The sequence below is a fragment of the Stegostoma tigrinum genome, chromosome 20 (genome assembly GCF_030684315.1).
Source record: "Stegostoma tigrinum isolate sSteTig4 chromosome 20, sSteTig4.hap1, whole genome shotgun sequence".
In the NCBI taxonomy this organism is placed as follows: domain Eukaryota; kingdom Metazoa; phylum Chordata; class Chondrichthyes; order Orectolobiformes; family Stegostomatidae; genus Stegostoma; species Stegostoma tigrinum.
Genome location: NC_081373.1, coordinates 5785408 through 5798508, shown reverse-complemented (window position 1 = coordinate 5798508; position 13101 = coordinate 5785408). Strand labels below are relative to the sequence as shown.

Genomic DNA, 13101 nt, shown 5'->3' with positions numbered 1-13101 from the left:
CTTTCTCTATTTCTCCTTCGGTATCGTGCCTTGAGATATTTTGCTTGGCAACTGATGTCACAAAATCTGAAGCAATCTTGTTAAATTTTATTTTACAGTTTAGTCTAGCTACCATATGACAAGACATGGTTTGTGAAAGACATCATGTTCTCATACGGCTATTGGCTTTCACTGTTGCCATGCAATGTTAATGTTTTAGTGTCATCTTCTCTAATATTTCAACTTAATTTTAATTTTGCAAAACAGGTTTCACTGTGCTTTGCGACTTATTACATGCAATATTTTTCAAACAAATCCTCAATTTTATTATTAATTCTTTTGGAATTTCTAGGTTGGTTTACTTGGAACATGCAGATAACATATGGTGATCCAGGCACATCACTCTAGGCTCCTGCTGTAGAAGCAGCATGCTAAATGAGGATATGCAATAATCACCCAGGATATCTACCAAATACTGAATGTGTAATTTTAATTCAACAAGCGCTTGTTCTCACATTTGTTGTGCCAACTGTGTTTGGTGCCCATTTATTGAATTAGACGAGGACTTACAATTTATGGTCGAAGATAATGAATCACTGGAACTCTCACTCATAAGTGTAATACTTTTTAAGAATAGAATAGAATCTCTACAGTGTGGAATCAGGTCCTTCGGCCCAACAAGTCCACACCGACCCTTGGAGCATTCCACCCAGACCCATCCACTTATAACCTACCTAATCTACAGACCCCTGAACGCAGAGGCTGATCTACAGATTAATAGACTGGAGATGGCCTTAAGGAGGTGAGTATAGAATTTGCACTGGTCAGGGACAGGTATATCCCTTTTGAGAGCTGCTAGCTAATAGGATGGGCAGGCAGCTGAGTAGTCTCAACAATGACAAAAGCAAATAGCAAATAGTAAGTGCTGCTGGGATTACAGTGATGTCTTTGGTAGCAGTGACATGGTAGAATAAAGTAAGCAGAGGCTGTTTGGGCAGAAAGGAATTGGGGACCCTTTATGACGAGGAGGCAAGGTTTGTGATATTTGCATTTTGGAGACCAACGGTGAGGGATAAAGATAGATAGTATCTTAAGGGAGTTCTCTAAGATGCACAAAGCACATCTCAAAGAAGGCTATGCATCTGGAATACTGTGTACAGTTTTGATCTCCGAACTTAAAGGTCATAGCTGCATTAGACACAGCATGGAGTAGGATCACTTGACTGATTTCTGGGATGAAGGATTTAACTTAAGAATAAGGTTTGAATAGATTGGACTTTTTACTATTGGAGTTTTGAAGAATGAGAAGTTACTTAATATTATTTGGAGAGTTTATGTGAGGTTAATTTCATATTATTGAAGCATATAAGATCCTGAGATGACTTAACAGACTGGATGCTAAGAAGATATTTTCCCTTGTGGAGGTGTTTAGGAAAATAGAAACCAGGAACAGGAGTAGGCTTTTTAAGCCTGCTTGGCCACTCAATATGATCATGGCTGATTCTCTGTCTCAATACCATATCCTCACTTTTTCTTCATACTCTTCGATTCCTTTGACATCTAAAATATTAACAGTTGCAGAAATCAGGGATGCAGTTTAGAAATAAGGGGTATTCCATTTAAGCTGGAAACAAAATGTTTTCTTTTCTCAGGGTGTCATTAGCCTGTTGATCTCTCTTTTCCAGTGAGCGTAGAGATACGGTTATTGAAAATATGTGCAAGGTTGAGTTAGGGAGAGTTTTGATTGACAAGGCAATCAAGGATAATGGGATATGGACAGGAAAGTGGAATTGAGGTCACAATCAAATCAGCAGGGATCTTATTGTTGGGTGGAGATGGTTTCAGAGACCAGATGGCCTGTTATTGCTCCTAATTCCTGTGTGCTTCTGTTAGTAACTGGCTGTTTTCTTCAGAGACACATTCTAAGAAACCACTTGTTTTTCTTTTAAGTAACTATCAAAAATAATGTACTGCAGATGCAGATCTGATGTACGAATAGAAATTGCTGAAGAAACTCAACAGGTCCCGCAGCATCAACGGAGAGAGAAACATTATAAGTCCAATGTGACTCTTCAAAACAGGATGAATTAGCTCACCTTGGTACTCGGAATGACCTCATTGGCCAATTCTTTCAAGATCAAAACTCATCTGATTCATTTGAAGACCAAGGTGTGGAATTATACAAGTTGCATGAAAGTTTTATGGACAGGAGTTGTGTCAGGCAGTTCCACAGAGTGAGAAGATTCAGATTGTCTGTCCGTTCCTAGTTGCCCCATTAGAATCTTGGAAAGAGGAGATGAAACAATTTCCCTTTGAAGATATCAAAAATTACATTGTACTACTCTGAATGATTTTAGATAGGAGGCCAGACAAACTCAGCTTCATCACCATTGCCTAGTTCCCAGGAAGAATGTTCTTCAAAACTGGAAAAGACAGAGAATTATAGAACTCTATAGCAGAGAGGAAGACATTTCACTGTGTTGCTGAAGACTATCTCCAGGAACAGTTCAGTTTGTGCCACACATAGACAGGACAGTTAAAAAAGCATTTAGTGTGCTTGCCTGTGCTTGAGTGTAGGAGTTGGAACGCCATTTTGAGATTGTACAGGACGTTGGTGAGGCCTCTTCTGGATTATTATGTCCAGTTCTGGTCGCCCAGTTTAAGGAAGGATATTAAGCTGGAGAGGGATCAGAAGAGATTTACCAGGATGTTGCTGGGTATGGAAGGTTTGACTTATAAGACTAGGCTGGGACTCTTTTCAGGGGTGCATAGGAGTTTGAGAGGTGACCTGATAGAAGGTTATAAAATAATGAGAGGAATAGATAGAGTTAATAATAAGTTATCTTTTCCCAAAGATGGGGAATTTCAAGACTGGGGACACATTTTAAATTGAGGGGAGCAAGATTTAAAAAAGACATTGGGGCAAATGTTTTACACAGAGGCTGGTTTGTGTGTGGAATAAACTTCCAGAGGAAGTTTTGGATGTGGGTGCAATTACAACGTTTAAAAGATATTTGGATAAGTACATGAATCGGAAATGTTTAGAGAGATATGGGCCATGAGCAGGCAGGTGGACTAGTTTAGTTTGGGATTATGCTCAGCATGGACTGCTTGGACTGAAGGGTCTGTTTCTGTGTTCTGTAACTCTATGACATGCCCCTGCCCTTATCCCATCAATTTCAAATTTCTTTTTCTCCTCAGGAACTTTTCTAATCCCCTTTTCAAAGTTACGATTAGACCTGTCTCCACCAGATGCCCAAATCCTAACCACTCACATCATTAAAAAAAGCGCTTCCTCATGTCTCCACTAATTCTTTGCCAATCACTTTAAATCTGAGTGTGCTGTTTCTCAATTCATCTAATGCTGGGAACAGTTTATACTGACACTGTACAGGCTCCTCATGATTTTTAACATTGTTACATCTCTTTCTTTAACCTTGTCTGCAAAGAGGACAGCCCTAATGTATTGATTGGAACCATTGCCAGGTAGATCCATTGACTGTGAGATCCTTGATTGGATCTGTTAACCTGGGCCAATCAGGTAGCCCTGGCTGAAAGATATAAACAGAGATTCAGAAGGTGTCCTCAGCCTAGAGACTGGCTTTAAGCTGGTTGGTCACAGCCCGTGTACTGTGCACATGTAAATAAAGATGAATTGTTGACAGGGTACCAGCCTCTATGCACCTATTCTACCTAGCTTCTCCAATTTACCTCACCCCTAGGTTAAAAAAAAATCAAGGAAATGATTGGCAACAAATCACTATTCTTGAAGTGGACAATGTGTAGCAAATATAAAGGAATATTATCTGTACTTGGAGAAACTAAATGAAGATTCAGTGTCCTTGTATAAATTATGGTGAATTATTCACTGTCCTTGTACAGTAACTATGAGGAATATTTATTGATTTTGACAAGATTGCATGAAATAATTAATCATTTTTGCAAATATTATGTGAAGAAGATAAATTATGTATGGTTTATGTAACTGTTTTATGGAAGTATTTGTTGAAATGTGATATTGAGGTGCTTCTGTGTTCTTGGTCAGGATGTCCAGAAAACAATTCAACGTGGTTAATATATTTTATATGGAGCTGGCTTCCACCTGGCTTTCTCACAATGTGTAAATGTTCTAATTGTACTCATTGTGCAAGTAACATTTCACAAGTTAGCTACTACACATATGTTATCACGTTGTGGGTTCAACAATCTATGTCAGATCCTGTTTCAAGTGGCAGTGTGGACTTTGTTGGGCCAAAGGGCCTGTTCCCACACTGTAGGGAATCTAATCTAATCTAATCTAATCCATGCAATGCAATGGCAGTGCACAAAAGTATTCAATTCCGCATTAAATAGTTACTGGACTGTCTCTAGAGAAACATGGAAAATAGGAACTGTAGTAGACCATTCAGCCCTTCAAAACGGCTCTGCTACTCAATATGATCTAAGCTTCATCCAACTTAGTCCCCGTTCCTCCTTTTCTCCTGTTTCATTTAATCCCTTTAGCGCCGAGTGCCATATCCAACTCCTTCTTGAAATCATACAATGCTTCTGTCTCAGCTGCTTTCTGTGGTAGTGAATTCCATCAGCTCTCTGGGTGAAGAAATTTCTCCTCATCTCAGTCTTAAATGTTTTACTCTGTATCCTTAGACTGTGACCCCTGGCTCTGGAACTCCTGCTATCTCAAGCTCCAAGAATCAATAGTAGTTCAGGACATGAATCAAAATTTGAATGGTTGAATTTACTCAACACACAAAGTCATTGGTTGAGGGGTTTGGAAAACAGGATTGACTTCTGTGAGGCTCGCTCCCAAATATGCTCCCTCATCTGTATGCTTTTCCTAAATGTGGGATCTCAGCAATAACTGCTACTCATCTGGCAGCAGCATGGGCAATTAATGGGGCAATTAATCCTTGTTGTGGAAATGGATTGCAATTTTCCCAGTACATACAGGCTCTATCACAAGCCTGGAAATTGAGTTGAGACAGCTTCATAACAGGGAGGTCTGAATCACCAACCATACAAGGTTTTTTAAGTTGCCTGCATTATATCACAGTGCTCCGGCCACCTGAAACAAAAGGCATGGTGTTGCATGTATTTTTAAAGACTGGTGCTCCGCTGGTACTGAGCCCTCACTGAAAAGGTAGACAGCAGTCCTATCCACAGACCATTCTGACCAGACTTTCCAATATTGAAGATAAAGTCAAACAACAAGGCAAGAAGTGTGAAGTACTTTATGTTTGTTGTGCAGGCGTGAGATTTACCACGTCCAGAAAGAACTCCTGAAGGAACGGACACGGTGCAGGGCCCTCGAGGAGGAGTTGGAAAATCCTATGAATGTTCACAGGTGGCGAAAGCTTGAGGTGACTTTAATTTTATTTCTTTCACTTTTGCATTCATTAATATTTTGAACGATTCTATCTCCCTCCTGACTAGACACGCTAATGCCTAAAACATGATCTATTTAATTCAGCCTCTAGGTCCACACAATATTACAGTACTTTTATATAGTGTAAATAATCCTCAAGCGTAAAATATAAATTTCTCCATTGTATGATTTGTTTGATCTGAGAATGTGATTATGTGAGAATGGAATATGATTTAAAGAAATAAATTATTAAATATTCAATAGAATTCACAATTATTGACAGGAGTCTGGCGAGTTCCTTGTATGTCATTGTTTCTTATTGTCACTAAAAGTGACTGTAATGTATATATCATTTGCAAAATACCTTTACTGTGGTATTCATGCCGCTGAAAATAAGCATTATGTAATATAGAACGCCTTGCAATTACGTACTGCCTTTTAGGCAAGATTAGCAATTGTGAAGAAATGAAGTATATTAGTAATTGTTGCTCTCCTATTACATGACACTAGATTTTTTTTTGCTGTAAGTTTTAGATTAAAGCACATTGTTGAGCTAACTAGCAGGATCTCTACTTTGCAGCCAACTGAACTGTATTGACCTCAAAATGCTGCGAGAAAATTGGAGGTGAAATGGCTTTAGAAGTGCTGAATAACCCTTCATGATAGACTCTTTAAACTTTGTCATCTATAAAGGTTAACAACAAGCAACCCTAAACAACCCTAGGTGTTATGCTCTGAGACTATACTGGTGTCATGAAAGAGATTGTGATATGTATTCCTAGAAGACTTTTGCTATCCCCTTCCCAAATAACAATGGTTACGGGAAGCATATGCACAATAGAATAAGGCAGTTCTCTGCATATTGTCGGGCAACTTCATGTCCAATCTGTGGCTTTTTGTTTCGAAGCATCAGGGAGACTGAATTTGGTCTCAATGTGTAAAATATAGGTGAGATATAAATGCAAGGGTCTTTCCAGTGATTTTGTGCACTTCCCTTTTTACAATTGGAGCTAAATCATTGCTAATTTTAAACATCACTGATTTAAAATAATTTAAATGTTTGAAGGAACAAAGCAACTTAAGCAAAATAATGATCCAGACTTTTCATTGCTGAATACTGATTTTTAAAACTAGTTGGGAAGGTTGGAAGCAGGAAGATACTTGGGGATGTCCTCTGCTACTTTCTGGGCTTAGGTACCTTGAGGCCCCAGTTTGCATTACTGCCTGCCTGTTGGTGTTGTAGGCCAATGTAAGATGGGTGACCATTCGTTTTACACTAGATGTGAATGTTTATAACTGGCTGTGGAGATCCAGCAACAGACATTGTGAGATTTCAGTGTTCAAACATTATTGGAAGAGGCCTCCGCCAAATCTCCAGCCAGGATCTCTGCAAGTGTTTTCCCAGCACTGTCATGCAAATGCTTCAATGAGAAAAGGCACCACATCCAAACTTAAATGTGTTTCCACAGGCCATGCTAGTCCCCAGAGCCAGAAGGCTGCATGTTCCTTTTACAGGGGATTCAGGCACTGGTGTAAAGACCTTGGTGAGTTGTCATGGAGCATTCCAAAGCTATTGCGCACTTCAGCAACGGCACTGCCACTACTAGGCGATACAGAGCACTGAGGAAGAGCTGATCAAGGTGAGAGGACTGTCAGACAGATAAACTAACTCTGAAGACGTTGACACTCAATGCCCAACAGTCTCTAGTTAGCCATTCCTGTGGGACAGAGAAAACTGGGAAAGGCTAATGCACTTTTTGAGGCCAGTTTTAGCATTATCTGGTCTAAAATGGATCCCAATTAAGAAGATGTGCTGTAAGTTGCCCATAGGATGAAAAAATGACATTTTAAATGTTCAAGTTCATGGACAAGGTTCTCTGTTTGAACTATTTGAGTGTCTGAATGGAACCCTGAGGGAACATTAAGGATGAAAAATTGCATACCCCTAAAGGACAGTACCAGAGTTTTGATTTTAAATTAATGGAAGCAAAATCTTGGATGGCTCAGTCGGGGGCAATGGCAAGGAGGGAAACTGATATCATTCATACTAATGTTCTGGCTATAGTGAAGATGTCTTTAAATAACCTTTAAACATGCAATAATTGAGATGGATAACCCTTAATAGTGCTTGCATGATAATTTTTTTTGAACTTGTATTTGTTACAGGCGAATGATCCAAGCAGATATGAGCTGATTCTAAAGGTTCAGACATTACAGAAGCGTCTGATCTCTAAGACTGAGGAGGTGGTGGAGAAAGAGCTGCTTTTACAGGTGCATGCTAATGAAGTGAACAATAGGGCTGAAAGAATTTGTTTCTTGCTTGTTGAAACCAGTGAGAATTGAACACTTGAGTGGCCCATCAACAATTCAACTTTTCCATTATTTAACATAATCATTGCAATCGTGCAGGATGCGTCAAACATAACATAGTCAGCTCTAATGGAACACAGCTGAATCACAAATCTGTTGATTAACCTTACTACTTCTTAAAGTGATACAGTCGCTCCAGTAGTGCAAACAGCATTAATAACACTGGTGTGCTTGTTAAACTCCTGTTCAAGGACATGGGCTTGAATCAGGTACGATGGATAAAACGATGAAACCAATAGTCAAAGGCCCACACTAAAAATGAATCCTTACTTGCCACTAGGTTGACCATCTCAGTCTGAGAAATGACGATATATGTGTGACATTGGAAAGCTAAAGCATTCAAGTGCTGCAGCGGAGCCAGAAGGCTGCATGTTCCTTTCACAGGTGGGATTCAGGAGGTGGGTTGGAGCCTGGGTTGCAAACCACATTAGGGAGTTAATGTCTAAGAGGTGTCAGTCCAATGAGCCAGCAAAGCCTTGGATCTCTTAATTGGGGTTTGCAATTTGCTGGGTTGGCCAGTCAAAACATGGGCCACACTCTGACAAGCTTTGGTGGCCATAGCCATGGCTGGCATTTTTATGTTAACGTTGTTGGATAGTAGCCACCAAAGTTACAATTTCCCATACCTCAGATGGCAGTGTGAGGCCTGGAACAAGGAATTGGCCGACGCGTTCTTCAAAATCAATGAATTTTGCAGGAGGGTGTAAACCCGAAATGTTGACTTTCCTGCTCCTCTGATGCTGCCTGACCTGCTGTGTTCCTCCAGCTCCACACTGTATTGGCTCAAACTCCAGCATTTACAGTTCTTGCTTTCTCCGGGTGTTTCCCTGGTGGTGGAAATATTGAATAAAATTATTTGCATCACGGTCCCTTTACTGAGTCACTGCACACATACACACATGACACAGGCGATGTGAGAAAAAATTAAGCACCTGGTAGAATGGGGGAAAAATATATCAGTGATAATGGGAACTGCAGATGCTGGAGATTCCAAGATAATAAAATGTGAGGCTGGATGAACACAGCAGGCCAAGCAGCATCTCAGGAGCACAAAAGCTGACGTTTCGGGCCTAGACCCTTCATCAGAGAGGGGGATGGGGGGAGGGAACTGGAATAAATAGGGAGAGAGGGGGAGGCGGACCGAAGATGGAGAGTAAAGAAGATAGGTGGAGAGAGTGTAGGTGGGGAGGTAGGGAGGGGATAGGTCAGTCCAGGGAAGACGGACAGGTCAAGGAGGTGGGATGAGGTTAGTAGGTAGCTGGGGGTGCGGCTTGGGGTGGGAGGAAGGGATGGGTGAGAGGAAGAACCGGTTAGGGAGGCAGAGACAGGTTGGACTGGTTTTGGGATGCAGTGGGTGGGGGGGAAGAGCTGTGCTGGTTGTGTGGTGCAGTGGGGGGAGGGGACGAACTGGGCTGGTTTAGGGATGCAGTAGGAGAAGGGGAGATTTTGAAACTGGTGAAGTCCACATTGATACCATATGGCTGCAGGGTTCCCAGGCGGAATATGAGTTGCTGTTCCTGCAACCTTCGGGTGGCATCATCGTGGCACTGCAGGAGGCCCATGATGGACATGTCATCTAGAGAATGGGAGGGGGAGTGGAAATGGTTTGCGACTGGGAGGTGCAGTTGTTTGTTGCGGACTGAGCGGAGGTGTTCTGCAAAGCGGTCCCCAAGCCTCCGCTTGGTTTCCCCAATGTAGAGGAAGCCGCACCGGGTACAGTGGATGCAGTATACCACATTGGCAGATGTGCAGGTGAACCTCTGCTTAATGTGGAATGTCATCTTGGGGCCTGGGATGAGGGTGAGGGAGGAGGTGTGGGGACAAGTGTAGCATTTCCTGCGGTTGCAGGGGAAGGTGCCGGGTGTGGTGGGGTTGGAGGGCAGTGTGGAGCGAACAAGGGAGTCACGGAGAGAGTGGTCTCTCCGGAAAGCTGACAGGGGAGGGGATGGAAAAATGTCTTGGGTGGTGGGGTCGGATTGTAAATGGCGGAAGTGTCGGAGGATGATGCGTTGTATCCGGAGGTTGGTAGGGTGGTGTGTGAGAACGAGGGGGATCCTCTTGGGGCGGTTGTGGCGGGGGCGGGGTGTGAGGGATGTGTTGCGGGAAATACGGGAGACGCGGTCAAGGGCGTTCTCGATCACTGTGGGGGGAAAGTTGCGGTCCTTGAAGAAGGCAACCATCTGGGATGTGCGGGAGTGGAATGTCTTATCGTGGGAGCAGATATCTGCTCCCACGATAAGACATTCCACTCCCGCACATCCCAGATGTCCAAGTTCTTCAAGGACCGCAACTTTCCCCCCACAGTGATCGAGAACGCCCTTGACCGCGTCTCCCGTATTTCCCGCAACACATCCCTCACACCCCGCCCCCGCCACAACCGCCCCAAGAGGATCCCCCTCGTTCTCACACACCACCCTACCAACCTCCGGATACAACGCATCATCCTCCGACACTTCCGCCATTAACAATCCGACCCCACCACCCAAGACATTTTTCCATCCCCTCCCCTGTCAGCTTTCCGGAGAGACCACTCTCTCCGTGACTCCCTTGTTCGCTCCACACTGCCCTCCAACCCCACCACACCCGGCACCTTCCCCTGCAACCGCAGGAAATGCTACACTTGTCCCCACACCTCCTCCCTCACCCCCATCCCAGGCCCCAAGATGACATTCCACATTAAGCAGAGGTTCACCTGCACATCTGCCAATGTGGTATACTGCATCCACTGTACCCGGTGCGGCTTCCTCTACATTGGGGAAACCAAGCGGAGGCTTGGGGACCGCTTTGCAGAACACCTCCGCTCAGTCCGCAACAAACAACTGCACCTCCCAGTCGCAAACCATTTCCACTCCCCCTCCCATTCTCTAGATGACATGTCCATCATGGGCCTCCTGCAGTGCCACGATGATGCCACCCGAAGGTGGCAGGAACAGCAACTCATATTCCGCCTGGGAACCTTGCAGCCATATGGTATCAATGTGGACTTCACCAGTTTCAAAATCTCCCCTTCTCCTACTGCATCCCTAAACCAGCCCAGTTCGTCCCCTCCCCCCACTGCACCACACAACCAGCCCAGCTCTTCCCCCCCACCCACTGCATCCCAAAACCAGTCCAACCTGTCTCTGCCTCCCTAACCGGTTCTTCCTCTCACCCATCCCTTCCTCCCACCCCAAGCCGCACCCCCAGCTACCTACTAACCTCATCCCACCTCCTTGACCTGTCCGTCTTCCCTGGACTGACCTATCCCCTCCCTACCTCCCCACCTACACTCTCTCCACCTATCTTCTTTACTCTCCATCTTCGGTCCGCCTCCCCCTCTCTCCCTATTTATTCCAGAACCCTCACCCCATCCCCCTCTCTGATGAAGGGTCTAGGCCCGAAACGTCAGCTTTTGTGCTCCTGAGATGCTGCTTGGCCTGCTGTGTTCATCCAGCCTCACATTTTATTATTATGGGGGAAAAATATAGACAGGGGGTTCAGAATTTCCTCAGCTCAGAAACAGATAATAAACAGAAGATTCAGAATTTCCTAAAAAAAACAAAGCCTGTTTCTTTTCCATCCTCAAGAAAATAGTGGAATATGGGAACAGGGGAATCTCCAAAGAAGGGTGTTGTACTAGAAATATTGACTCTGTTTCTCTCTCCACAGATGCTGCCAGACTTGCTGAGTTTCTCCAGCGCTTTATTTTTTGTTTAGATATCCAGCATCCATGGTATTTATTGCTTTATAAATGGGTCGAGTTGACTCAAAGGCATCCCTTTTTCCAATTACTTCATCTCAGTTCTGCATCATTGGAATTAGAAATTTTGTATCAAGCAGAATGCGCTTTTTTTTTGCATCCTGTCATTGTACACTTGAGTTGAGTGCACTTTGTGCTGATATTGCATTCCCAAAATAGAATATGTCCCATTTTTTAATTGTTAATTGTCCCATTTCTTCATTATTGCTCAACTTGACAATGCAACAAAATCAAAAAGAGAAGTAAAGGCTTATCCAGAAATCTAAATTTATTCAAATAATCACTCGTAAAACACCTCTAATTTAGTTTCCTGTGGGTTTTATGATCAGGCCGCAAGTACAATTTTGCAGAGAGCTTCGCATTTTCGATTGTAATGAGATTTTGGCTGTATTGTCAAACCATGGCAATTGTTTTGCTTCTCCGCCCTGGAACTCACATTAGTTTTCTGGACCAAGTATGCTGACATTTAGTAGACCAGTGTATTAACAGGATCCGGTTGCACCTCTCATATGTGGCTGTGTCTGGCAAAATCTAGGCTCCATTTCCCCTTCTATAGCTCAAAAAAGTGAGCTTTCTCTCCAGATGCCATTGAGACCATTATCTATTCTTGCACGTTTCTGGTGTGATGAAAACAGAATATCTTGGAAATGCACAGCAAGCCAGGACCAGCTAAAATGTTGACCTTAATGAAAACTGAAAGAACTGTAGATGCTGTAAATCAGGAACAAAAACAAAGTTGCTGGAAAAGCTCAGCAGGTCTGGCAGTATCTGTGAAGGCAAAAACAGTTAAAAGTTTTAGGTCCGGTGACCCTTCCTCGGAAGGGTTGAAAATGTTGCCCTTTCTCGTTTCAAATCACAAAACTGACTGCAGTTTGGCAACATTTTTGGTTCCTATTTTTCAGATTCCCATGAAAGGGTTTGAAATAGATATTAACAAAGAAACTTCATGATATTACAGGAAAAGACAGAGCAGATAAAGATAAACTATTTCTAATGGTTGGGGATTTAGGAGCTAGGGGGCATAGTCTGAGATTTCGGGCAAGACTCTTCGGTCCAGCCAGTCCATGCTGAACATAATCCTAAACAAAACTGGTCCCACCTGCCTGCTCCTGGCCCAAATCCCTCCAAATCTTTCTGATTCAAATACTTAACCAAATGTTTTTTACACATTGTAGGCGTACTTGCGTCTACCACTTCCTCAGGAAGTTCATTCAACACACAAACCATCCTCTGTGTAAAAGAAATTGCCCCCATGTCTTTTTAAAATCTTTATCCTCTCACCTTAAAAATGTGCCCCCTAGTCTTGAAATCCCCCATCCTAGGGGAAAGATAACTACCATTAACTCTATCCATACCTCTCATTACTTTATAAACTTCTGTAAGGTCACCTGTCAACCTCTTACACCCATTTCTGCACACAAATGGTGCTAGAGGTTTGGAACTCTTTCCACAAACGGCATTGGATGCTTGATCCGTTGTTAATTTTGCATCTGACATTGATTACATTTTTGTTAAGCGAAGATATTAAAGGATGTGGGCCAAAGGCAGGTATATGGGATTAGGCCACATAACGAATGGGATCTCACCGAATGGCAGAATCGACTTGAGGGGCTAAATGTCCCAATGTTTCTATGAACCAACCTGTGGA

General features: G+C 43.0%; 1 protein-coding gene across 1 annotated transcript in view; it reads left to right on the top strand.

Moving 5' to 3' along the window:
• cfap58 (cilia and flagella associated protein 58) overlaps positions 1-13101 on the top strand; it is a 219804-nt gene that overhangs the window by 110989 nt on the left and 95714 nt on the right. The window contains exons 14-15 of the mRNA XM_048551167.2: positions 5228-5339; positions 7511-7615. Of these exons, the coding sequence (XP_048407124.1) occupies positions 5228-5339; positions 7511-7615 (217 nt within the window). The remainder of the gene's footprint in view (positions 1-5227; positions 5340-7510; positions 7616-13101) is intronic.